General features: G+C 40.1%; 2 protein-coding genes across 2 annotated transcripts; both read right to left on the bottom strand.

Annotated features, from left to right (window-relative positions):
• Positions 1–257: 257 nt before the first annotated feature.
• Positions 258–3639, bottom strand: CCL28 (C-C motif chemokine ligand 28). The gene is given in 4 exon segments (XM_043996440.1): positions 258–453; positions 2015–2093; positions 2096–2141; positions 3415–3639. Coding segments are annotated over 4 exon segments (546 nt in total).
• Positions 3640–7840: 4201 nt separating this feature from the next.
• Positions 7841–8665, bottom strand: LOC122749867 (splicing factor 3A subunit 3-like). Its single transcript, XM_043996429.1, has one exon. It carries the CDS (start codon positions 8663–8665, stop codon positions 7841–7843), a length of 825 nt encoding a protein of 274 aa, XP_043852364.1.
• Between the last annotated feature and the right edge of the window lie 17211 nt (positions 8666–25876).

Genomic DNA, 25876 nt, shown 5'->3' with positions numbered 1-25876 from the left:
TAGAATCAATTTCCCCATTAAAAATGGCTCTCCTCTACTCCTCAGACACATAATATCTTTTTTATGTGGTGTTTTCCTAACTGAAGTTATTATTAGCTACTTAGTATATTGCAGAAAACAGTTGCCTACTGTTTCTTTCTTCGCGGGAGCTGTTGGTTTCCAATAGTAAGCATTTGGCTCTTGATAATTTATGGTAAATCCATATAACCGGTCACTTGCCAGCTTCATTGCAGGGAAGCCATTTGTAGACTTATTTGCTAATAAGGAGTTTTCTGTCCATGTTTATGAAGCTGTCTGTGCCTTGTCATTTTGCTCTTCTTCCTCTTGTGGGGGTGTTTCTTCCTATTACAAATATTTCCTTTTGCGTTTTTCTTGTTCTTTTGCCTTTTCATCCATGTCTTAAGGGTGTGATTATGTGGGCTGACGCAGAATTTTCGATGATGCACATGGAGGCTGCCAGGAAAAAAAATGGAGGCGGAAGACTTTAGGAAACATCAACAACTGAAAACAGTGTAATTTACTCCTTTTTAAAATATAATGTGTTTTCTATGAATTGGTTTTATATAAGAAGGCTAAAATCAGTGTACAACTTATGTTGTGGCCTTCTCATGCCTAGAATGAGACATAAGCATGAGAATAGGGACAGGGGAGAAGACGAGAGAATGCAGGTCTTAATGAAGCTCGATGTTGTTAGTCTTGAAGAAGACCATGACATTGGGAGGTGATGTCATACTTGGAGTGAATTGGTTTAAGTGAGGTTGGGCTGTGCTAAGTCACTAACCTTACTTTCTGCTCCAGAGCCATCTGGGTCCAGTGGCAAGATATACATCAGGACGACTGGAGATGGCCCCGGATGTTTGAGGCAATCGAGGTTAAGTCACTTGTCCAGGCTCACACAGCTTGTAAGTGTCAAGTGTCTGAGGGCACATTGGAACTCAGGTCCTCTGATTCCAGGGCCAGTGTACTGGCCACCTAGCTGCCTCTTTCTGAGCAGGCAACTGGGCATGAAGGTCCTCCCCTGTGTCACAGGAATAAGCAGTGGACTATTTGGCTCCCTGGAGATGCTGATAGAAATAAAGTTTGGGAAGCTTTGGGAGGAGTGCCCAAGGAGGTATTTTGAGGAATTCTAAGGTCATCTGGTCGTTCAAATACCATATAATAGCACCCTCAGACCTTACTAAAGGAATCTGTGGTTAGATAAATAAAGATTTTTTTTAAAGAAACCAAAGTATCTTGCTGGAGTCGTATAGACTAATATTTATTCTTCAAAAACAGAGTTCCTTCTCTGGAGATCTTTGTAAATAAAATAGCCAGTCAGGTTTCAAGAAGGAGGTAGAGAAATGAGATGATTAACCTTTCTTGGTTCAGATTCTCCCCTCCCAGGTTTTACTGACTCAGATTCTATCTCTTCATAGATGGGTAGGTTTAACTTGTAAGAACACAAGAGATTACCTAATCTAGCTGCTTCATTTTTCAGATGAGGAAACTGAGGCTCGGGGTGGGGGGCAATGACTTGTTCAAAGTCACTTAGTAGTAAAGTCAGGATTTAAACCCAAGCTCTGACTCCACTTCCAGTGTTCTTTCAAATGCTAGACATATTGCAATGTCTTCCTTGGCTTAGGGAGCAATTACTAACTTCCAGGAGAATAAAATGCTTTTCATCTCCCTAGGGTTACTGCAACAGTTGAGAGGGGCAGGAGTAGTAGAGGGAAGTGGATGTTGAGGGGAAGCTAGCATAGAGATTTCAGTGAAGTCTTGTATGTCCTTGAGGACCAATGAAGCCATTTTCCCTTTGTCATGGACAGAGCTATCTTCTTTCAGCAACCTCAGGTCTAAAGGTCCCACTCCTTACTCCTCTATCCAGACATTTGCTTAACTTGAAGATAAGAATGGAGGTTGGGAGGACCAGTGACAGCTCATTTCCTCCTCCAGGGTCAGAAAGGTGTGACTAGAATATATTGCTTCCTAATGATTGTCTCAGTGGTATGGGAAATTTCTCTGGAAAAGTACTTACACGACAGCTGGTAGGTCACAAACTCCATCAGCTCTTTGAGTGTGACAGCTTTTCACTTTTGCTAAAAGTCTTCTAGAATATGATGGGACACTTCTGTGCAACAGTTGGAGGCTACAGGGAGGAATGGCTAAAAAGAAACAAAAGAAGGAGAATATTCAAACGTTGCACCTCATATGCCCCTTACATATTTCCAGTAATAGTTTCCCTGAGCCTCATTTTTTCACCTGTAAAAGAAGGGGTTGGGAATAGAAATCAGAGGTAACCTGGGGTACATGAACTTTTAAAAATAGTTTGATAATTGTATTTCAATATAATTTGTTTCCTTTGTAAACCCTATGTACTTTATTTTATGCATTTAAAAATATTATTCTGAGAAGGGGCCTGTAGATTTCACCAGTCTTCACTAGGGGTCCATGATACAAAAATGGTTAAGAATCCCTAGACTAAAGACTGAAGTCCTTTCCAGGTCAAATGTTCTCTGAGTTGAATCCTAAAGAAAGAACAAAGATAGTGTTAATTCAACCCTCATCAAACCACAAACATTTCCTGAGTTCTTACTGGGTACTAAAATCTATGCAGCATGTAATTGGTCTCTACCCCTTAAGGAGTTTACAGCCTTGTTGGAGAATTAAACATTCACACTTGAAAAATTAAATAGCAAATAAAGTGCTCACCAACAGTATAATATGCCATTAGAAGAAAATCGGTATATGACCATATGAAAATTGCTTGCCTCTACTACAACTCCCATGTTCTCATCCCTGTGTGATTCAGCCCTGTTCTGCCACAGTCATTACCAGTCAATTAATCAACAATAATTTCTCAAGCAGACATTATGTACCTGGCAATGTGCTAGGTCCTGGGAATACAAAGAATAAAATAAAGCAGTTCCTGTCCCAAGAGGCTTACATTCTATAGGGAGAAATGTCATTTACATCTAATATATAAATTTAAAATATATAACAAATAAATGTATGCTCTTGGGGGAAGAGGAGAAGGTACAAGTAGCTTGGGAGGGGGTCTAGAAAGGCTTCATTTGAAAGTGAAGCTGTTGCTTAAACTGAGTTTTGAAGGAAACAAGGAATTCTAGAAAGTGGAGATGGGAGGTAAGGAAGAATTTCATTCCAGATGTTGAGGATAGCCTGTGAAAAGACACAGAAATAGGAAATGGAACATCCTGTGTGAGGAAGAGTAAGAAAGACAGTTCAGCTAAGCTGTAAAGGGTGTGATAAGTGCAGGAGGTTGGAAACAAGTTGTGAAGGGATTTAAATACCAAACAGAAGAGTTTATATTTTATCCAAAAGATAATCAGGCACCACTTTAAACATTTGGAAAATCTACCAAACTGGGTTCTGATTGGGAAATCCAGGGACAATAAATTATAGCATCATTTTCCCAACCCAGTCAGCACAGGGAGACAGAAACGTCTGTGGACGCTGTGGACATGGTCTAGCCAGGAACCACTTCACAGAGGTCAGGGAGAAGCTTTGCACCACAGCAAGAAGTCCCAAACACAGCGCAGAGGGGTCTAAACTTGTGCACAGTACAGGAACAGATACCAACTGGCAGCTCTGTGGCCCATTACTAAGTTCTTGGTCACAGGTCCAGGGTGCTATGCTTAGCATTGGTGTTTCAGGTTAAGAAGTGGCCATAGGCCCAAGTCTATGTACTGAACAAGGATCAAATTCAGAATTGAGTAGCAGCAATGTGGTTCTGATCCCAGGGGTAGCATTCCACTCTAGCATCCCAATCCTTTGAAGCCTACAGTGGAATAACCAAGGAAAGTATCCCAGACCAAAGTGAAGATTGCATTTCTGTCATTCTGAATCAGCACAATTTTCCAACTGCCTAATAGTGGCTGAGTCCAACAGCTGCTTACTAAAATTCCAACTAGGGTAAGCCTGTGTTTTGCACATACCTATATGTGCAACTTACAGAACTCAGACCAGGAGGGAAGAAATCAGACTCTTCCCTAGACCAGACCACATCAGGAACACTGAAAGCCTGCTGGTTTTCAGCATGAGCTAGAGATACTGTCCATAAAATACTGAAATAATTCAATACTCAATACTCCCCCCCCCCCAAGAAAGCAGCAGTAGGATCAGCCTAGACATTCTCTCTACAAATGTGTAGAGCACAGTCCTAATATAAAGTCTGAAGTCAGAAAGTAATCTGGAATAATGAATAAACAAAAAAAGAACCTCACCATAAAAAGCTGTTATTGTGACAGGGGCATATCAAACACAAACAGAAGAAAATGACTCCAAAAACCTATAAGCCAAGCCTCAAAGAATAACATAACTTGGGTACAAGTTTATCTGGAATCCCAAGAAAAAATGTAGCAAAAATATTTTTAAGGGGCAGCTAGGTGGTGCAGTGGATAAAGCACTGGCCCTGGATTCAGGAGTACCTGAGTTCAAATCCAGCCTCGGACACTTGACACATACTAGCTGTGTGATCCTGGGCAAGTCACTTAACCCTCACTTCCCTGCCCCCTCAAAATTATTGCAAATCTGGAGATGGCCCCCCAAAAGAGGGGCAGCTAGATGGTGCAGTGAATAGAGCACTGGCTCTGGAGACAGGGCCAGTTCAAATCCGGCCTCAGACACTTAACACTTACTAGCTGTGTGACCCTGGGCAAGTCACAACCCCAATTGCCTCACCAAAAAAAAAAAAAAAAAACCTTGCTAAAAAAAAGAGAATTAGTAGCTTGAACAAGAGGTACCTTACCTAAGAAACAAAGTATCTGGAAATTAGAATGAACCAAATAGAAGCTAATGGCATTATGAAACAATAAGAAACCTTAAAATAAAAATAAAAACTTGAAGAAAATATAATGTATCTCATAGCAAAGGAACTGACCCAGAAAATAGGTTGAAGAACAGATAATTTAACAATGAGTAGACTGCTTGAAAGCCATCTCCAAAAAAGAGCCTAGATATAATTTTTTTTAAGAAGTCATAAAACTGCTCAAATCTTTTAGAATCAAAGGGCAAAGTGGAAACAGAAAGGATTCATTGCTCACCTCCTGAAGTGAAAACTCCCAGGAATATTATAGCCAAAATCTAGAAATTCTAGGTCAATATAAAATATGAAAATCAGCCAAAATAAAATAATTCAAATATTGAGGAACCACAGTAAGGATCTCAAAAGATTTAGTATCTACCATCATAAAGGAGTGGAGAGCTTGGAATATAATATTCCAGAAGGCAAAGAACATAGGCTTACAACCAAGAATAACTTACTCAAAAAACCCCAGTATAATTGTATAATTTTACTGGGGGAAAAGTGGATATTTAATGAAATAGAAGACTTCCAAGCATATCTGATGAAAAGACCAGAGCTGCATAGAAACTTTGAAATGAAAACACAGGAGCTAAGAGAAACATAAAAAGGTAAATTTAAGTGAGCAATAATAAAAGACTAAATAAGGATAAAGTATTTACATTTTAGGGAAGATGAAACACCCATTTCCCCCCCACCCCAGAACCCTATTTCCTCAGTATATAGAAAGAGTACAATTAGACAGAGCACCTGGAAATGGTTCTGGTATTTTTTGATGGTCATAAAAGAAAAATGGGAAGGAGAGGGGAAGAGGCATGTGGTGCCATTCTTATCTGAACTGATAAAAGGTAGAGAAATATGCATACACACAACAGGGCACAGAAATACATTCACTCTGGGGCAGCTAGGTGCCACAGTGGATAGAGCACCAGCCCTGGAGTCAGGAGTACCTGAGTTCAAATCCGGCCTCAGACACTTAACACTCACTAGCTGTGTGACCCTGGGCAAGTCACTTAACCCCAATTGCCTCACTAAAAAAAAAAAAAAAGAAAGAAAGAAATACATTTCACTCAACAGAGAAATAGGAGAAAAAAGACAAGAAGGAGAGATTGGAATAAGAAAGAAGCAGATTAAGGGAGGAATTAGTGTTAATCAAAATAAACTCTACCTAAGGAGGTACAAAATATTTATGTGAAGAATGGGAATCTGAGGAGATGCCCATAAATTGGGGAATTCCTGAACAAGTTATGGCATATGAATGCGATATAATGTGGCATAAGAAATGATGATGGGAATGGTTTTAGAGAAACCTGTGAAGACTTGTGTGAAGTGACGCAGAGTGAAGTGAGAAGAACCAGAAGAATATTTTATGCAGTGACAACAATATTGTAAAGACAAATAAACTTTGAAAGACTTAGGAACTCTGATGAATTCAATGACCAGCCATAATTCCAGAGACTTAAAATGAAACAGGCTGCCCACCACCCTAAGGCAATTGACTTAGTTTAGAGGTTGGACCTTTTTTTTTTTTCCTTTTGGAACTAGTCAACATGAAAGCTTCTTTTGTTTGACTGTACATTTGTAACAGGGTCTTTTTTTTTTTTTAAGAGAGTGGGGAAGGAAGGGAAAAGTGTCTTTTTGTTGATTAGGAAAAATTATATTTTTAAAAAAGATAATTGGCAACTTTGGAGACAGAAGCTTCAGTTGAGCAATCAGATGGAAAGCCAGATTCCAAAGGATTGAAATGTGAATGAGAAGTGAAGAGGTAGGTTAACATAATGATTGTTGAAATGTTGGCCCTCTGGAGAGCCTTCTCTAATTGTTGACAAAATCCCCTTTCACTTTGATTTCATCCTCTTGCACTCCTTCCTGGCACTGATACATAGAAATAATACCTCTCTATTACCTCTCTGGTTAAATACAGCTTCCTCAACCTGGCATTTAAAGCTCTCTACAATCTGCCTCCAACCTACCTTTCCAGCCTTATTTCACTTTGCAAACCCTCATGCATTCCCATTCCAGGCAAACTATAATAACAGCTGCTGCCTAAACTCAATAATCCAAGTCCTGACTCTGCATTTGTAGAAGTCACTTTCCTCTTCCTAGAATGCACTTCCAGAATCTTTATCTTCTTCCATGCTTAGATAGGTCAGAGCTACCTGCTCTGGGGATTTGTTGATTTCCCCATTTTAAAAAATTGGGTCTATCTCACCCAGCCCGGAAATGCAGTAGCCATTCATGAACCAATTCCACTTCTGTTTGGCACAGAAACTTGCTCAGTTTCAGACTTGCACTGAGTTACCCCTCCTTAGGAGGCCTGGTGGCCCTCCATTACAAGGGACACCCCATATTGGTTGCAGAGTTAGTGTGAATATCTGATCATTTTAGTCATACTGCAGCTCAGAAATCCTGAGCCCAAACAATCACCAGCCTCAGCCTTCTTTCCAGCCTCCCCAGGGATTAAAGTCATTTGCCAACATGCCCAGCTGTGTCAAATTACCCAAAATATTAAGATAATAAAATCATGGACTCAGAGCTGAAAAAGAATTTAGAGATTATCTAAAGCAATTACCTAATTTTACAAATTAGAAAACTAAAGTCCAAAGAAGTAATGTGACTTGCCTAATGTCAAACATATAACATATAAGAAAGTTAGAAGTTTTTAAAAAAAACAAAAACAACACAGGCCCTTTGGCTCCAAATACAGTGGTCTTTGTACTGTAGTACACTGTTCTTTTTACAGGTTCTCTTCCTCCAATTGACTTTAAGCTTCTTGAGATCAGAAACTATTCTGGTTTTGTCTCTAGATGCCAAAGCCTAGCATGTAGTTGACAAATTTTTTTCTCCAGAATTCTTTTTAATATAAAACAACAGTTTAAACATATTTAAAACCTTCACTATGTCCACATTTTTTGTCTTCACAAGACACATGGTAGAATGTTAGATCACGTAGCAGAGTCTTTGGGAACATGTGCTTGCATGTAATAGAAAAATGCCAAATCCCAGGATACTCAACCAGTCACGGAGCTTGTCCTCAAGGCACTAGAGTAGTCCCTGGCGTTTCAAGTCCTCATATGTTTTCTTATTTACAACATTTCCACTGGAATCCTCATACTCCTCCTCAGTGTCAGGCCGCCACCTTTCAGAAGCCTGGGTCAGTGCACTGCTTGGCTCTTTCGGCCAGCCTGGGAAGGTACCATTGTCCCACTTCTTTTCAAATTCATTCTGAATCTTCCAAAACAGTTCATTCTGGTCCTGTAGGGGCTTCACCCTGTCTGTGTAGTCCTGGAGGTATTCAAGCAGCATCTTTAGGTACCTCTTGTACTCGGCATTCTTCCTTTCCTTGGGAATATCAAATAACTGGTCAAAGATAGACAGGTATGTGATATAATCCAGTTTCTCAGACGCTTTCAAGTTAATATACTTAAGGTAGCAGTCCTGAAGATCCAGGTAGCGGCCATTTCCTTCTTCATCTGTGAACTCCACCAAGTTTTGTGCTTCTTCACTAGGATTTTCTCTGGCTTTCAGGAGCTCCTCAAATTCCACTGACATTGGCACACAAATCTCATTTGGGTGCTTCCGATGGAATTCTTTTATCTGTTCGAGTCTATTATAGAATTCTGCAAATTCATTTGGTCCTGAAATAGCACTGAGTTCCTCCTTTCTTAACCCATCCTTGTTATCATACAAATCTCTCAGGTTCCCACTGACTTCCATATACCTGTCCTGCATAGCCCTCGTGCGATGGTCCGAGTTGATCTGGTCGCGGAGCGTAGACTTCTTAATGAGCATCTCCTTGGTCATGACGTCCATGAGCCGCTCCTTCTCTTCAGGGTAGCGCCGCTGCTGCTCCAGGATCGTCTCCATCTTGCCCCCACCACCTCCATCTCACACCAGCAGCCGCTGCGACCGGAAGTTGTAGCAGCCGCATGTAGTTGACAATTAATAAACATTTTCTGATTTTGAAGAAAACAAGTGCCTCTAATTTATCGGTGTTGGAATCCCTTTCTTGCTCCCTAGCTCACAGGCCGAGAGGAGGAGTTGGCATACTCTGTATCATCCATCTCGTCTCTTTTGAAATTCCCCTTATGCAATTATATGTCCACATCTTTATCATTGTCATCTACTTTAATTATGTTAACACGGAGCTATTGTCTTCCTCTCTCCCCCTCACCATTTTCATCATCCTTGGCAATTTCAATATCCACATTGATAGTAATTCCAACTCTTTGGCCTCTCAGTCTATCAACTTCCTTTGCTTTCATGACTTCTGTCTTCACTTGACCTCTTTTACCCATCAGGGTGGTTAAACCTTATACTTTGCCATCACTTTGCCTTAAGCACAGGGCTGACCATGTCACAATACCTACTCAATAAACTCCAGTGACTATTGTCTCCAGCATCAAATATAAAGATCTTCTGTTTGGCATTCAAAGATCTTTATAAACTGGACCTTCCCAGTCTTCTCAAACCTTAAACTTCCCACATACTCTGCAAGCCAGTGACATTGCCCTCCTTGACGTTCCACAAATAAGACGGTCTATCTCCTGGCTTTGGCCCTTTTCACTGGCTGTTTTCCATGCCTGGAATGTTTTCCTTCCTCATAACCAACTCTTGGCTTCTCTGTGTTTCTTCAGATCCCAGCTAAAATTTCACCTTATTTAGGAAAGACTTGCCTGATCTCCCTTAATTCTAATGCCTTTCCTCCATTGATTATTTCCTGTTTTTTCCCCCTGTATATATCTTGCTTGTACATAGTTATTTGCATGTTCTTTCCTTATTAGACTGTGAGCTCCTGGAGAGCAGAGACTGTCATTTACCTTTATTTGGATCCTTCATGCTTAGCACTGTGTCTGGCATGTAGTAGGTACTTAATTAATGCTTATTGACTCACTGACCCCCAAACTGGTCAATTTTCTCATAAATAGTAGATTTAAAGCTGGAAGGATCCTTAGAGGTCATCTAGTCCAACGCCCTCATTTCAAAAAGGAAGAAAACGAGCTGTTATAGATAAGTAAATTTCCCAAAGTCATTTATATAATAAGTGGCAGATTTTGTTCTTCAGTCATTTTTCAGTGGTATCCGACTCTTCATGATCTCATTTGGACTTTTCTTGGCAAAGATCCTGGAGCAGTTTGTGATTTCCTCCTCCAGCTCATTCTATAAATGAGGAAATTGAGGCAAATAGGGTTAAATGATTTGCCCAGTGTCCCACAGCTAGTAAGTGTCTGGGGCTTTATTCGAACTCAGGAAGGTGAGTCTTCCTGACTCCAGGCTCAGAACTCTATCTACTGTACCCCCTAGCTGCTTAGTGTCACTAGAGAAAGTTATAAAAATGTCCTGAATGGGGAGCAGCTAGGGGGCACAGTGGATAAAGCACTGGCCCTGGATTCAGGAGGACCTGAGTTCAAATCTGACCTCAGACACTTGACACTTACCAGCTGTGTGACCCTGGGCAAATCACTTAACCCCAGTTGCCTCACCAAAAAACAAAACAACAACAGTAACAACAAAAACATGCTGAATGGAATCCCTACAAACCCATTGGGCCTTCACAGTTGCATGGAAATTTAATTTATTCATCTATGGTTGATTTCCTCCAATCTATTCCCTAACACTTTGCCTTTGCTGAAGTCTATGGACAGTTAACAAGGCCCTGAGGCCCTTCTTGGGAAAAGATGACCTTGCCTAAGTAGTGATCAGAGAAAGTAAATAAAAAACCAGTGAGGTCAAGCCAAAATAGCAAATATAAAGGGTGAACTGGAATGTGGGGACTGAGTTTGCAGCAACTCTAAATCTGAGAAAGTTACAGAGAATAAACTATGAAAGGGAGCGGAAAGTGATAGTAAAATGATGATCCCACATTCTTTGCCTAAGAATAGATTCTTGTACTGACCTATATTGATGCTCTATACTTCTTTGCGCTGTTGTATTGATGTTGCTATAGACCTCAATATCATCCTTACCTCTAGAATACCTCATAGGAACTCCAGGCCATGCAGCTTGGCAATAGTGTTGAGGGGGAACCCTCTATCAAATCAGTGACATAAATGTTCTGCACTGGTTCCTACATGGTCTCATAACACTATCCATTACTAGACACAACACTGTCATCTCTGGAAGAATAGCATCTTCTGGACTGTGTTTATACTTCTTTCCCCTTCAAAATTAGCAGTGGTGGGCAAAGATTCAATAGATGTCATTTGAAGTTGAAGTGAGCCTATTGCCACAAGGACCAATGGAATATGGAGCAAAAGTGTTATGAGAAGGGCACACCTCGCCATTCAATGATGGGTTTCACTCCCTGAGAGAAGGGGAAGACTGAACTAATGTTATGTCCTTTCATTTCTGCTAAGGTCTCTCCATACAGAGATTATGGGAAAATATCCATGCCTGATCACCAAAACCTAAAGGTGAATTGGAGGTAGAAGTCAGCATCCCTCTGTATAATACTTTGACCATTTGGATTGTGGGTTCCATATATAGGCAGCCTATAACTCATGCAAGCTGGCATTGACTATAGGGAGTGTGGTGTTCAAGATGAAAGCAAGGGAAAACCAGAGGAAGAAAGCCACTGTTTCTATAAAAAGTGCATGTTTAGGGGGAGAGAGATGAACCATATTATGACAGACATCATTGCATTAGTATGTCAGACCTAGTAAGACTAGTTGAGTTTGTTCATTTGGATCAAGCTCTATAGGGAGAATGATCTGTTGGTCACCCAAATTCTGGTTTCATAACAATATATCTCTTTGTAAATTGTGGTATCTTGGAATGTAGTTGACAGTGCAGTTGAAATTACTAAACAGGGGGCAGTTGGGTGGCGCAGTGGATAGAGCACTGGCCCTGGATTCAGAAGGACCTGAGTTGAAATCTGGCCTGAGACACTTGACACTTACTAGCTGTGTGACCCTGGGCAGGTCACTTAACTCTCATTGCCCCACAAGAAAAAAAAAAAAAAGAAATTACTAAACGTTAATTCTTGGTGGATCTGGCATTAGTTAAGCCACCAGGAAACTTGAAGGCATTATGGTAACTTGAAGGTCTTTATGATCAGTATGTATGATATAGAGGTATCTACTCCCTCAAGCTAATACCTCTGTTTCCGTTCAGCTTTCTGCAATCTGCAGTGCCTACCACTCTACTGAAACATCTCTTGCCAAGATTACTAACTACTTCCTAATTGCCAAATCCAATGGCCTCTGCTTGTTTGACTTAAACTTTCTGTAGCATTTGATTCAGTCAACTGTTTCCTCTTTCTTGATATTCTTCCTTTCTTTTGTTCCTGTAAACTTGGTTGTCTTCTGGTTCTCTGGTAGCTTATGTTTGATAATAGAATGAAATGAGACACTCATGGGTAATTCAACAGTTCAAAAAAAGAGGTTTACTTAGCATGGAAATGATAAAGCACTTCATTTAGATATAGATGTCCACCACAACCCACCTCCAATATGGAATTGCATCTGGCCAGCAGAAGAAGGGGGCCTTTTCATGTGCCTAGGTAACCAGGAAGTAATCAACATGACCTGGGACCACCAGGAAGCTGCATGAACCTTAGCTCCTACAGACAATCAAATCTTGGGGATAGTTTCCTGTCCTAATTAGAATTACATGACGGCTAGGGAGAATGGATCCTAGTAGATATTGTTCTTATCACACCCCAATTGTTGCCTAATATGCATGTCCCCAAGATTCTGTCCTTGCCTCTCTTCTCAGCTTTCTCTATCTCAGCCTCCATTCGTTTGCCTCCCTCTCACCTCCCTCTCACCATGGCTTCAATTATCACCTGCATACATCTGAATTTTGTAAATCCAACTTCATTCTTTCCCTAGAGCTGATTCAGCTCTCTTTCCAACTATCTGCTGGACCATTCCCCTTGAATATCTCTCTAACACCTCAAACTAAACATTCTATTCTTCCCTAAAACCTGCTCTTATTTGCCTTCCTTATTTTTGTTGCTGGCATCACCATTCTTTCTATTAGTCATCCAGCATGAGAATCACAGTAGTTGACATTTATATGGCTCTGTAAACTTTGCAGAGTATTTTTACATACATTAACTCCTTTGATGCAGTTCCTATATATTTTTTATTATTCCCATTTTACAGATGAGGAAACTGAAGTCCAGAGAGGTTAAGGAACTTTCCCATGATTACAAAACCACTAAGTGTGAGAGGTAGAATTCAAATTCAGGTCTCTCCTTCCAGCCTAGTCCTCTCTGTACTTTACCTCATATAGGCTGCCTCTCATAAGATCTCAGAAGCCATTTTATGCCTGACCAAGAATTCTTTGTATTTTGATGACAAGTGCTCATGGAACTTATACTTGAATATCTACATCTACATCTATAATTTTTATCTATGTCTATATCATTGATATCAATATTGATATATAGACACACATGTATATATATGTATGCACACATACACACATAGATAAAGTTCATCCAGCTCTGGTGAACGAGGTGACTGTGATTTAACTTATTGGAGGCAGAGGAGTTTTCTTTTGCTATCTCACTTGTCTAGGGTTTCAAGAATATTCCAAATAATGAGTGGTCCTTCTTCTTTTCCTTCTCTGTCATCACATTCTTTCACTCTCCAGGTCCTGAGAGAGAATTCCAGAATCCCACAGTTGGAAGGGAACAATTTTAAACCATGCAGGAATCCCCCTCCACAATATTCCCAACAAAATGATCATTATTCTACCTTTATTTGAAGACCCACAGTGAGTGGGACCCCACTCAATCTCCTGAGGTAGCCTCGTCCAACTTTTTTTTGGGAGGGGGGGCTATGAGGTTTAAGTGACTTGCTCAGGGTAACATAGCTAGTAAGTGTCAAGTGCTTGAGGCCGGATTTGAACTCAGGTCCTCCTGAATCAAGGGCCGGTGCTTTATCCACTATGCCACCTAGCTGCCCATTAAAAAAAAATCTAGGAGGCGGCTAGGTGGCGCAGTGGATAAAGCACCGGCCCTGGATTCAGGAGGACCTGAATTCAAATCCGACCTCAGACACTTGACACTTACTAGCTGTGTGACCCTGGGCAAGTCACTTAACCTCCATTGCCCCGCAAAAAAAAAAAAATCTATCTATCCATTCATTAAATTTTGTGGGTCAATAAGGGTTAACTGACTTTCCCAGGGTCACACAGCTACTAAGTGTCAAATGCTTGAGGCCGGATTTGAACTCAGGTCCTCCTGAATCCAGAGCCGGTGCTCTATCCACTGCACCACCTAGCTGCCCTGCCTCGTCCACCTTTATGTTTTTTGTTTTCTTTTTTGTTTTTGAGGGGCAATGAGGGTTTAAGCGACTTTCTCAGGGTTACAAGCTAGTAATGTCCAGTGTCTGAGGTCAAATTTGAACTCATGTCCTCCTGAATCCAGGGCTGGTGCTTCATGTACTGTGCCACTTACCTGCCCGTTTATATCTAGATATCTATCCATTCACTCTTTTTTTTTTTTTTTTTTTTTTTTTTTTTGGGGCAATAAGGGTTAAGTGACTTGCCCAGGGTCACACATCTAGTGTCAAGTGTCTGAGGCTGGATTTGAACTCAGGTCCTCCTTAATCCAGGGCCAGTGCTTTATCTACTGCGCCACCTAGCTGCCCTGCCTCATCCACCTTTAAATAAAAAGAACTCTAATTGTTGAGTAGGTTTTCTTTATTGGGAGCTGAAATCTATTTCCTTGAAATTTCCAGTCTTAACTCCTAGTTTTGCTCTCTGGAACCAATCAGAACAAGGAGAAGGGAAGGGAGAAAGAATCTTTGGGTTTTTGGGTTTTTTTAGCTCTGATTGTAAGGCTTGGATTCCCTTTCTTTGTTTCCTTCTTAAGGCACTTCTTACAACTTCCTAGGTTCCCTAGGAAGACAACAATGTTGTAAGTAGAAGAGACATGTTCCTGAAGCTTTTTCATCGTCTCCTAGAGGACAGAGCACAACCTGTACTTTGTGAAATTGTTATTTGGTTCTGGTTGAAATAAACACATTGCATATTTTCTTTAGGTTCACTACAAAATCTCCAGTCACTTTCATATTTGCTTTAAGCAAGATCTTTGAAGCTCCATTCTTCTTTTTGGTAGTTCCTGGGGCAAAGGGAGCTCAATCTCTAAAGACTCATGGATGAAGTTTATTTTCCCATTTCTTTTTAAAATACAACATTCATTGGTCTTAATTGGTAATTAACATTTTTCTGCTGAGTCTTGATTGAAATAAGAGCTGTTCCGATCCTCTACAATAATTTAATTACCAGCAAAGCACCATCAATTGGATCTAATTATCCACCTCCTTCCTCCTCTTCTTTCAGATCCTTCTTGTGCACTTCTCTAGATATCCTGTTTTCTGCTTGACCTCAGAGTAATTTTCCTCTCTTCCCTGTCCTATACCTCAAATATCTAGTCAGTTAGCTCTTACTTCTAGACATTTACTAGCTGTGGGATTCTGGGCTATCTAAATAATAGCTATCATTTGTATAGGACTTTAAGGTTTGCAAAGCACTTTATATATGTTACCTCATTTGACCCTCTCAAGAACTCTGGGCTATTATTAGCTCCATTTTACAGAGCAAGAAACTGAAATTGAGAGTGATTAAGTTACTTGCCCAAGGTCACCTGGCTACTGTCTGAGGTAGGAATCCAACTCAGGTAGGCACCATTAGCTGAAAGTGATTTCTCCTTCCTCAAATGTTCTTGTCTGTTGCCTTTTTTATATGTTATCTTATCTACTTATGCATGTGCCCATGTCCCTCTTCCTATCCACTCTCTTTTAGACTATAAACTTCTTGAGGTCAAGTCAGAAGGTGGTATTTTTCACCATCCTATTGCCAGCACCTTACACAGTGCCTGGCACATAGTAGATACTTAATAAATATTTATTAAATATCTACTTCATGCCAGGCACTGTGCCAGGTGTTGAGGATAATAGAGGTTTGTTGAATTAAATATCAAAAGTCAAAACACATCATCAGATGAGTAGTAGAGACAATAAACACCACCAGAGTTCAGATTAGGGAGAAACCACCGAGGTAACAATGATCTTGGATGGCTTTTTTCCCCACTGGAAAATGTCTTTATTAAATGAAAGCTCACTTTCCTTAATATGCCAGTGATGCTATTTTTTTTAAACTGAAAACTTTCCAAAATTGTTTCTTTGTACCTGAACAGTTAAAAAAAAGTTGGCTTTAATTATAACTGTATTGAAAACTACAAAACCATAAGTTTTACATGTTTAGTATTCCCTCGTGACACATTAATTCATTTTTAATTGCCATCAAAGTGAGTAAAGCAATTTAGAAATTAATAAATATTTATGTTTGGGGACGGCTTCGTGAATTTTAAACATGATTAAAAAACTAAAATATTACATCTTCTGGCAAGTGATGGTCTGAGATACTTTTTTGTCCCACAGAAGAGACCTGAATTCAAGTATTTGCTCTCCCATTTACTAGCTAGCCCACAGTCGGGCAAATCACTTCATCTTTCTGGGACTCAGCTTCCTTTTCTGTAAAAGAGGGGATTGGGTTCATCAACCTCAAAGGTCCCTTGCAAATATACGTCCATAGGAAAAATAATTTGGCCTGAATTTTGAAGAATGAGTATATTTTGGATTCAATGCTATTCAAACAAGCATTTTTTTGAATGACTACTATTGTGCCCAGCAATGTGCTAAGTGCTAGTAAGAGCAAGACAAAAATGAAACAGTCCCTGTCCTCAAGGAACTTACATTACACTAGGGAGTGTTAATATGAATATAAAGATCACCTGGATTTGATGGAGGTACCTTATTATCCAAGGGGAGTTTTATGAAACCCTGGATTAATAGGAGCAAAATGTCCTTCAATTGAACTCCAAACCTGAACCCAGATAACTAGCAAATAAAAGCCCCTACCTAGTGACTTCTTTTCCCTCAGGATAGTAAGTCCCTATCTTATGGTAACATCTGGGCATCCTCATCCTTGCCAAACCCTTTTTTGGAATCCTGTAGTCTTATCATGATGCTTCTGTATTTCCTCCATACTTGCAATAACTGAAATTGTTAAACTGCTTTTTGCTTCTGTGTTGATTTCTGTGTCATACAATTGAAACTGACAACGCCCTGTCATCAGTGGACTAAAACCTTATATACCCTCAGAAATGGGGAGTCCTCTGAGCTTCTCTTTTAGGAGGGAAGTCTCCACATGATCGTGCGTCATGTTATCTTTCTTCTTTGGACAATTAAATATTAAATTGATGTTATATTTTTTCTGTCTGTCTCTGATTTGTAAGAGAAATTAAACATTATTTCTCTGATCTGGTTGTAGGAGACCGGCAGATATATCATGTTTTCTTGCTAGTTAGTAGGAGATATAATATTATAATTTCTCTGATCTGTTTATTAATTTGTAGGAGAGATTAAACATTATCGCTTTGACCTGTTTGTAGGAGACAGGCAGATACAGAAGCTATATTTTAATATTCGACAGGAGAGACCACTTGCATACAGATAAGTACATGCACACCATGTACAAAGTGAATACACAGTGATTTTGAGGGGTGGGAGAGCACTAAAAATTAGAGGTGGGGGAGAGGATCAAGAAAGGCTTGATATCAGGCAGTGCCTGATCTGTGCTTTCTAGGAACCTTTGTAGACATTCTGTGAGGCACAGATACAGGGACAGATAGAACTAAGTGGCAGGAGCATCTTAGTTGCTAAGGAGCTGCGAGTGAATTCCAAGGAACTGAGAGATTATTCATCTAAACCCTAGCTTCTTAAACTGTGGGTCATGACCCCCCATGGGGTCACATAAATGAATATGGGGGTTGTGAAAAATTTGGCAACAGTAAAAGATTATGTTATAACTATTTTATATACCTATATACGATAAAAATTTATCTGGCAAAAAGGGGTCGAGAGTGGGAAAGTTTAAGAAGCTCTGATCCAAAATATACCCTTTGGCCCACTGATATCAAGACTAAGGATGTAACAAAGCTGTCAGAGACAGTGGGAAAAGTACCATATGTTAGAAAATATTTGTAGTGGCACTTTTTTTTTAATTGTAGAAAGTATTCAATGTAGTCAAAGAAAGGTAAATAGACCAATTTGGCTAAATAAAGCAGAAGATGAATTGGAGGGGATAGAACTGGAAAGAAAGATGAGGGCTACACTTTGGAGGACATGAATTCTAGGCTAAGCATAGACCTAATCTGCACAGGAGCCAGGGAGGGTTTTGAAGAAGGGAATGCTTTAGAAATGGTCAGAATTAATCAATGGTAAGAAGGAGGGATTGACATGGGGAAGGTCTAGAGACAGTGAGTGAAGTTAGCAGTCAGTCAGTCAATAAATATTTCTTCAGGACCAGAGTCGCTGCCCTTGAGGAGTTGGAAAGAGCTATTTCTTTGAACCCCTTCATTTTACAAATGAGGAAATGAAGGGTTGTTAAGTACCTTGCCAAAGGTTTTTTATTCTGGTCAACAGAGCCCTCTAGTGGTTTAACAGTTTGTTTTCCTGCAGTTTAAAAAACCAACAACTTTCCCACAGAGCAGTTTCTTAAACTGAATGTGGAAGGTTGTGAAAAATTTGACAACTGTTATGTAAACCTATTTATATACCTATATATCCAGGGTCACGTAAAAATTTCTTGGGCGAAAAGGGGTCGCGAGTGAAAAAAGTTTAAGAAGCCCTGAAGTACTGGCCTGGAAAAGCAATTTCAAAAAAAGGTAGCATCTTTTTTTAAAGGGAGATGCTTGTTCACTCTACTTCAGAGCCATACCAATGATAAGGCATATACTAGATACTTTACAAATATTATCAGATTATTACAGATATTATCAGCCTTGTGAGGAAACTGAGGAACAGAGATGCTTAGTAACTTGCCCAGGGTCACACAGGTAGTAAAAATGTTTGAGGCTGGATTTGAACTTGGGTTTTCCTGACTCCTGGTCCAGTGCTTCACCAAGTCCAAGATCACCAGATCAAATAGAAGTGCTGGGGGTACTGCAAGGCATACAGACCATAGACACATGACTATAGGCATATAGGAAGCTTAGTGGTCCTTGAAAGAAAGTGGCATGGCAGATGGTAAGGCCTGGTAGTCTTTACTCTCATCAAGAGTAATAGCACGGCTAATATCTGACTCATCCAAGCTATGAAAGAAGTGGAGTAGAGTTCAGGATTTGGTGTCAGGAAGATCTGAATTCCAATACAGCCTGAGATACTTAGGGCAAGTCATATAGCCAATCAGTTTCAATGTCCTTGTATAATGGAGATAGCATCTACTTTGTGGGGCTGTTGTAAGGATCAAACAAGACAATAAATGTAATGTACTTGGCAAGCCTAAAAAAAATCATAAAATGTTCATCAATCATACTTTATGTCTTGGGCATGAGAGGCAAAGAAACATATACAAAATTCCATCTACTAGACCAAGCACACTATGCCATTAGAATTACAGGATCAGACATTTTGCAATGGAAGGGACCCTAGAAGCCATATAGTTCAATCCCTTCATTTTACAGATGAGGAAACTGAGACCAAGAGAATAAGTGAATTGCCCAAGGGCACACAGATAATAAGTGGTGGACCTAGGTCCTCTGATTCTAAATCCAGAAAGCCTTCATAAGTGTATGTTCAAGGGGCAGCTAGGTGGCACAGTGGATAAAGCACCAGCTCTGGATTCAGGAGTACTGGAGTTCAAATCCAGCCTCAGACACTTGACACTTATTAGCTGTGTGACCCTGGGCAAGTCACTTATCCCCCATTGCCCCAAGGAAAAAATATAATTGTATGTTCACGGTATATATGCCAACATCTTTTTTTTCTTTTTTATTTTTTTTGGCGGGGCAATGAGGGTTAAGTAATTTGCCCAGGGTCACACAGCACACAGCTATTAAGTTCATGGTATATATATGTGCATGTATTTGTGTGTGTGTGTGTGTGTGTATGTGTGTATGCACAAAGACCCTTGAATGGTCATTGTGTCAATCAGATTTCTTACAAATTTCATAGTTATTTCATAGTTGTTTGTCTTTATGTTGTTATTATATAAATAGTTCTCCTGGCACTATTCATTTCATTCTTTGTCAGTTTATAAAAGTCCTCAATACTGTTTTTAAAAAAATATTGATGTTATAAGTTGTTCTTCTAGATATACTCATCTCACTCTGCATCTTTTCATGATTCTTTGAAATCATTTTCTCTCCTAACTTACAGCACAGTAGTATTCTTTTTACATTCATGTATCATAATTTGTCTAGCCATTCCTGGCTGATGGGAATCTCCTTATTTTCCAATTTTTTTGGCATCACAAAAAAGCTGCTATATTTTTGTGCATGTAGAACCTTTTCCTCTTTGCTCTCTTTTTTGGGTGTAGGCATAGTAGTGGAGCAGCTGGGTTGGTAATTTTTTTGTGTATAATCCCAATTGCTTTCCAGAATGCTTGGAACCATTCACAGTGCATCATTGTACCTGTTTGCCTGAAACCCCTCCAACCAATGTATAAGCAAAACAAAGCAAGCCATAGCTAGCAGTAAAGAGAATGCTGGACTTAAAGTCAGGAAAACCCAAGTTCTAATCCAGCTTCAGTAACTTCCTAGCCATGTAACCCTGAGCAAATCACTTAACCTTTATTTGTATCAGTTTCCTCATCATCCCACCACTACCATTTGACTTACTGATTTAACCTAAAGACCCCTAGGCTTTGCCATACATCCCATAACCTGTATCTTAGAACCATTGGGCCTTTCAATCTGCTTTAAGCTGAAGTTTCTTTTACATGTTATCTTCCCCAGTTAGACTCTAAGTTCTCTTAGATGAGGGACTATCTAGATTTTTCTATTTGTTTTCCCATACTGGGAAATATTGACACATATTAAGTACCTAATAAAACCTTTTTTCATTCATTCATTCATAGCTATTAGTATTGCTATTTTAAGCAAAGTATATCCCTTTGGGCTGGGGGAAAGGGGCTGTAGGGGGAACTGGGAAAGGGAGACAGTATGGTATAAATAAAAGAAAACTGAATTTAAAGTCAGAAGACTTAATCATGAACCTCGATTTTGCTATCTGTGACCTTAGGAAAGTTACTTAACTACCCTCAGTTTCTTCATTTGTAAATGAAAGGGCTTAATGAAATGGTTCCTTTCAAAAATCCTGTGAATGATTCGTGGAGGAGGTAGCATTTGAGACAGATATAGAGTTTTTGAACCCTATGTAGAAACTGAATCAGTAAAGCTAAAGTGGTTGGTCTCTTACAAGCTTCACTTCTTAGCTCTGACACCATCACTTAATTTCAGTAAACCTCAGTTTCAGTTTAATCCATTCAATACGCACAAATGACCTACTATGTACTAGATGTCTTGCAAGACAGGCACTGGAGGATACAAAGAAAGAAGAAGCCATTTCTGTCCTCACGGTACTGACATTCTACTGGGGAGGAATACAATCTGTAAACAGGTGGGTATAATAAGAGGTGATTGGAAGAGGGAGAGAACAAAGGAACTAGGGGGATGAAGGAAGGCTTCTCAGTGGAGGCTGATTCTTGGCACAAGCTGAGGACTCTGAGAAGTTGAAATAAGGAATAAGGAATGTCTCCATTCCCAGCCTTAGAAGATGGTCTGTCTGACTCCACAGAGGCCAGAGAAGGAATGGGGAATTGAGAGGGAAGTTGGTAAGTGGCCCTGTTTGTGAAATCCAGAGAGACTTCTCTTGCCCTTTTTTTTTTCAGGGCAATTGGGGTTAAGTTACTTGCCCAGGGTCACACAGCTAGTAAGTGTCAAGTGTCTGAGGTCAGATTTGAACTCAGGTCCTCCTGACTCCAGGGCCAGTGCTTTATCCACTGTGCCACCTAGCTTCCTTCAACATGGGCTTAAGGAACCAATACTCAAGCCACACAACCAAAAGGTCACATGTAGGGGCTAGTTATTACATCTGGAAAATAGAGTATACTAAGGGGAGTAATAGAAAATAAAACAGGAAAAGCAGTTGGAATCAGATTGTGTGGGGTCTTAAAAACAGGCTGAAATATTTTATTCTAAAAGCAACAGAGAGCTTCTCTGTATCAGGTACTGTGCAAAGCACTGCGGATGTAAAGACAAAAAGAAAACACCTCCTGGCCTTGAGATACTTACAGTCTACTGTCAGAGAACAACAGGAGCACAAAGGCGGCAATACAAAACACCACCAACCTGGGGAGGTCAAAATAGGCCTTTTGGAGGAGGCAGCATTTTAGCTGAGCCTGGAAGGAAGATGCTGAGATTCTGGGATCCTGTGAGGACCAGGTGAGGAGAGAAGGCTTTTCAGGCAAGGGGTGGGGAGCTTGTGCAAGGGCCCAGCAGGGAGTCAAGCGGTGTCATGGATGGGGAACACCAAGTGTTCCAGCTGAGCTGGAATGTAGAGTGAGTGGAGAAAAACATGAAATCCATCTGGAGTAATGGGTTGGTAGCCAGATTTTGAAGAACTTTTTTTTAAAATGATTTCCTCATCTATAAAATAGGAATAGGAATAGTGGACAATGGGTGATGTCTTGACTTGCACATGAATTGGATTTAAGTGAGATAGAGTTATCAGCCTTACTTTCTCTTCCAGAGTCATCTAAATCCAATGGCAAGACAAAATTCAAGATGACTAGCAGTTAGGGGGCAGCTAGGCGGCACAGTGAATAAAGCACTGGCCCTGGATTCAGGAGGACCTGAGTTCAAATCAGACTTCAGACACTTGACACTTACTTAGTTGTGTGACCCTGGGCAAATCACTTAACCCTCATTGCCCTACCAAAAAAAAAAAAAAAGATGACTAGCAGTGGCCTGGGATGCAGTGGATGACCTTAGATGTCTGACCAAGCTCTAAGCACTCTACAACACCTGCTTCTGCAGCCTTCATAGCCTGAGAGATGCACAAATGTAGAGACAGCTCCATCCCAAATGCTCAAATGAACTATTTCATGACCAACCTGTGGTAAAGCCTTCCTAGCTCGTATTGGACTGACTATCCACAGCCCAACACACTGTACCTTGACTCCAACATAGTGTAATGATTGGAATGATGCCACCTGCTGGAGACTTACTGTAGAAGAGCTCTGCCCATGAGGTGAAGGTCTTTGAGGGCAAGACCATGAGTCTTTTCTTTGGCATCAGGGAGTGACATTTGCTTGTGGGAGGAAGAAGAGGGAACCTGGCGCTCTGACTCAGGCTTTTTCCTGAGGACTCTGGCGGAGAGTGGAGCTAGAAATGTGCTCTCCCTTTAATAGGTAGATGAATGTAGGCCTTTCTCTCTCTCTTTACCAAATTCTTATTCTCTTTAATAAATGCTTAAAAGTCTAACTCTTGCTAAAGCTTATAATTTATTGGCGACCACTCATTAGATATTTTAGACAGACTAGCTAGAATTTTAGCCCTTAACAATAGTGATGTCACTGGTACTCTTCGAGTATGAAGGATGAACAGCAACAAGGAATAATAATAATACAGGTCTGTGAGGAAAATGTTTTATTAACCTTAAAGCGCTATAGAAATGTGAACTGATGTTTTCTTGTTTTTGTAACTTACTTCAGCATTTACAAATTGTTTTCAGGCTGACCCCATTTACTTGCTCTCATTTGGTCCTTATAAAAATTTCATCAGGAAGATGAAGCAGGTAGTGTTGTCTGAATTTAACAGAGTAGGAAGGATGAGAAACGCCCTTTTTCCCATTCTTTTTTCTATTTCCCTAGGGAGTCAGTTGATTCCTATCAATTTGGTGTTTCACTGTAATTGTGCCTTTTTCTTTTTTTCAGGACCAAGTTTGGGAATGTTGGGTGGGTGGTCTTCCTGTGTAATCTTTCTATGGTATAATTTCAGTCCCTAAGGGGTTCTAAAGATATTCCAAAGCCCATGAGCTATTACAAAATATTTAGAAATAGTGTGCATTCCAAGATTGATAAGAATTGATAAGAATTTAAGGAGGATATAATTTAAACCCTCCCTATAAACAGTGATGATGTATAGTTAGAAACTTTTTAAGATCCTTGAGTCTTATACACCAAAATTTTCCCAACTCTTGGTGTTGGGAGGGGTGAGCGAGGAAAGGGCATTCTCAGGGAGGATGGGAAAGGAATGATGAAAATTATTGTGTATTTTAACTACAGTTCCCACGTAAATACGTTCGCTTTACAATGAAGACAAAGTTAAACTCAAACACAAGCAAGACCAACAATGAATTTGCAGTGGATTTTGGAGATTTCAGATTTGTTGGAGGGAGAAGCTGCCTACCATCATGTTTTTCCCTTCATATTATTTGATCCTCACAACAACCCTGGGAGGTAGGTGTAATTGTTATGCCCATTTTGCAGTTGAGGAAACTAAGGCAGGCCAAAGTTAAATGATCTGCCTAGGGTCATACTGCTAGTAAGTACCTGAGGCTGAATTTGAACTCAGATCTTCCTGACTAGACCTCACAATCTATCTACTGTGTGACTCAGCTTCAACGCATTTTGCAATTGTGGCAGTGGCTTCCAATATTTATGTAGCATTGCCACTTTTTTTTAAAACCAAATAATTGTCATGCTCTTCCTACCTCCCAGGGTTGTTGTGAAGATCAAATGAGATAATATATTTTTTAAATGAGATAATATTTGTAAAGCACTTGCTTGGCACTGTGATTGACACATTGTTGTAGTTCAGTTGTTTTCTCAGTTGTGTTCAATGCTTTGTGACTCATTTGGAGTTTTCTTGGCAAAGATACTGGAGAGGTTTGCATTTCCTTCTCCAGCTCATTTTATGGATGAGGAAACCAAGGCAAACAGGGTTAAATGACTTGCCCGGGTTCACAGAGCTAGTAAGTGTCTGAGGCTGGATTTGAACTCAGGAAGATGAGTCTTCCTGACTCCAGGCCTGGCACTCCATCCACTGTGCCACCTAGCTGCCCCTGCCTGACTCCAAGTACACTTTTTAAAAAAAAAATTTTTTTTTAAGTGAGGCAATTGGGGTTAAGTGACTTGCCTAGGGTCACACAGCTAGTAAGTGTTAAGTGTTTGAGGCCAGATTTGAACTCAGGTACTCCTGACTTCAGGGCTGGTGCTCTATCCACTGCGCCACCTAGCTGCTCCTCGAAGTACACTCTTAATAAATACTCATTTTCCTTCTTTATTTCCTTCCTCTATGGGAATGGTTGTAAGGGGTCAAGAGCAAAACCAGGGCAATTTCACAAAATATGGTAACAAAACCAGAGTTTTAGAACTACAAGGGTCCCTACAAGCCATCTAATCCAATCCTCTTATTTTACTGAGAAGGAAAATAAGACCCAGAGAAATATACATCAGTACTGAGAATAATTCACACCACGGGAAGTATTTATAAAGGCAGATGAGTAAGTAGACATAATATGCTGTAGAAAGTTGGCAGTGAGGGTAGATATGCATTCTTCCCCAAGGTCACCCCATTAGTAAATTGATTAGATTTGGAGTTAGAGGGTGCTGTTCAAATCTTGGACCTGATACTTACAAGCTATTCCACCAGAGGCAAATCACTTAACCTTAGAACTTTAAGTTTCCCTTCTGTAAAAGAAGGTGTTAGAACTAAATGACCTCACGGGCCTTACAATTTGATGGCATCTCATATATGGTCTGACTATGTAAATAAATAACTCACATTTATATAGTGCTTTAAGATTTGCAAAGCATTTTCCTCATAATAATCCTGTGAGATAGATAATACAGGTATCATTAGCCATTTTAAAGACAGAGAAATTGAGGCCCTAGGGTCACACAGTGACTTGTCCAAAAGCATTCATCATAGTATCATAAGGTGTGAAACATTATCACACAGTGTGTAGACAGATGGAGAATCAAGGCTGGAGTCAGGGAGATATGAGTTCAAATCTGGTCTCAGATACTTACAAGCTGTGTGATCCTGGGCAAGTCACTTTACCCCTGTATGCCTCAGTTTCCTCATCTGTAAAATGGAAATAATAGGCTGTATGTCCCAATGTTATTGTGAAGATTAAATGAGATGATTATTGTAAAGTGCTTGGCACATATTAAGTGCTATATTAATATTAGTGATGATGATGGTGGTGGTAGTGATCACTACTACCACCACCACCATCATCAGTACAGGACCTAAAGCCAGAAAGACTTAGG

Source organism: Dromiciops gliroides, chromosome 1 (genome assembly GCF_019393635.1).
Source record: "Dromiciops gliroides isolate mDroGli1 chromosome 1, mDroGli1.pri, whole genome shotgun sequence".
In the NCBI taxonomy this organism is placed as follows: domain Eukaryota; kingdom Metazoa; phylum Chordata; class Mammalia; order Microbiotheria; family Microbiotheriidae; genus Dromiciops; species Dromiciops gliroides.
This window is presented reverse-complemented; position numbering and strand designations above follow the sequence as displayed.

Bases quoted from the DNA above. Each gene is read 5' to 3' on its own strand.
- LOC122749867 (XM_043996429.1), bottom strand. From the start codon at position 8,665: ATGGAGACGATCCTGGAGCAGCAGCGGCGCTACCCTGAAGAGAAGGAG.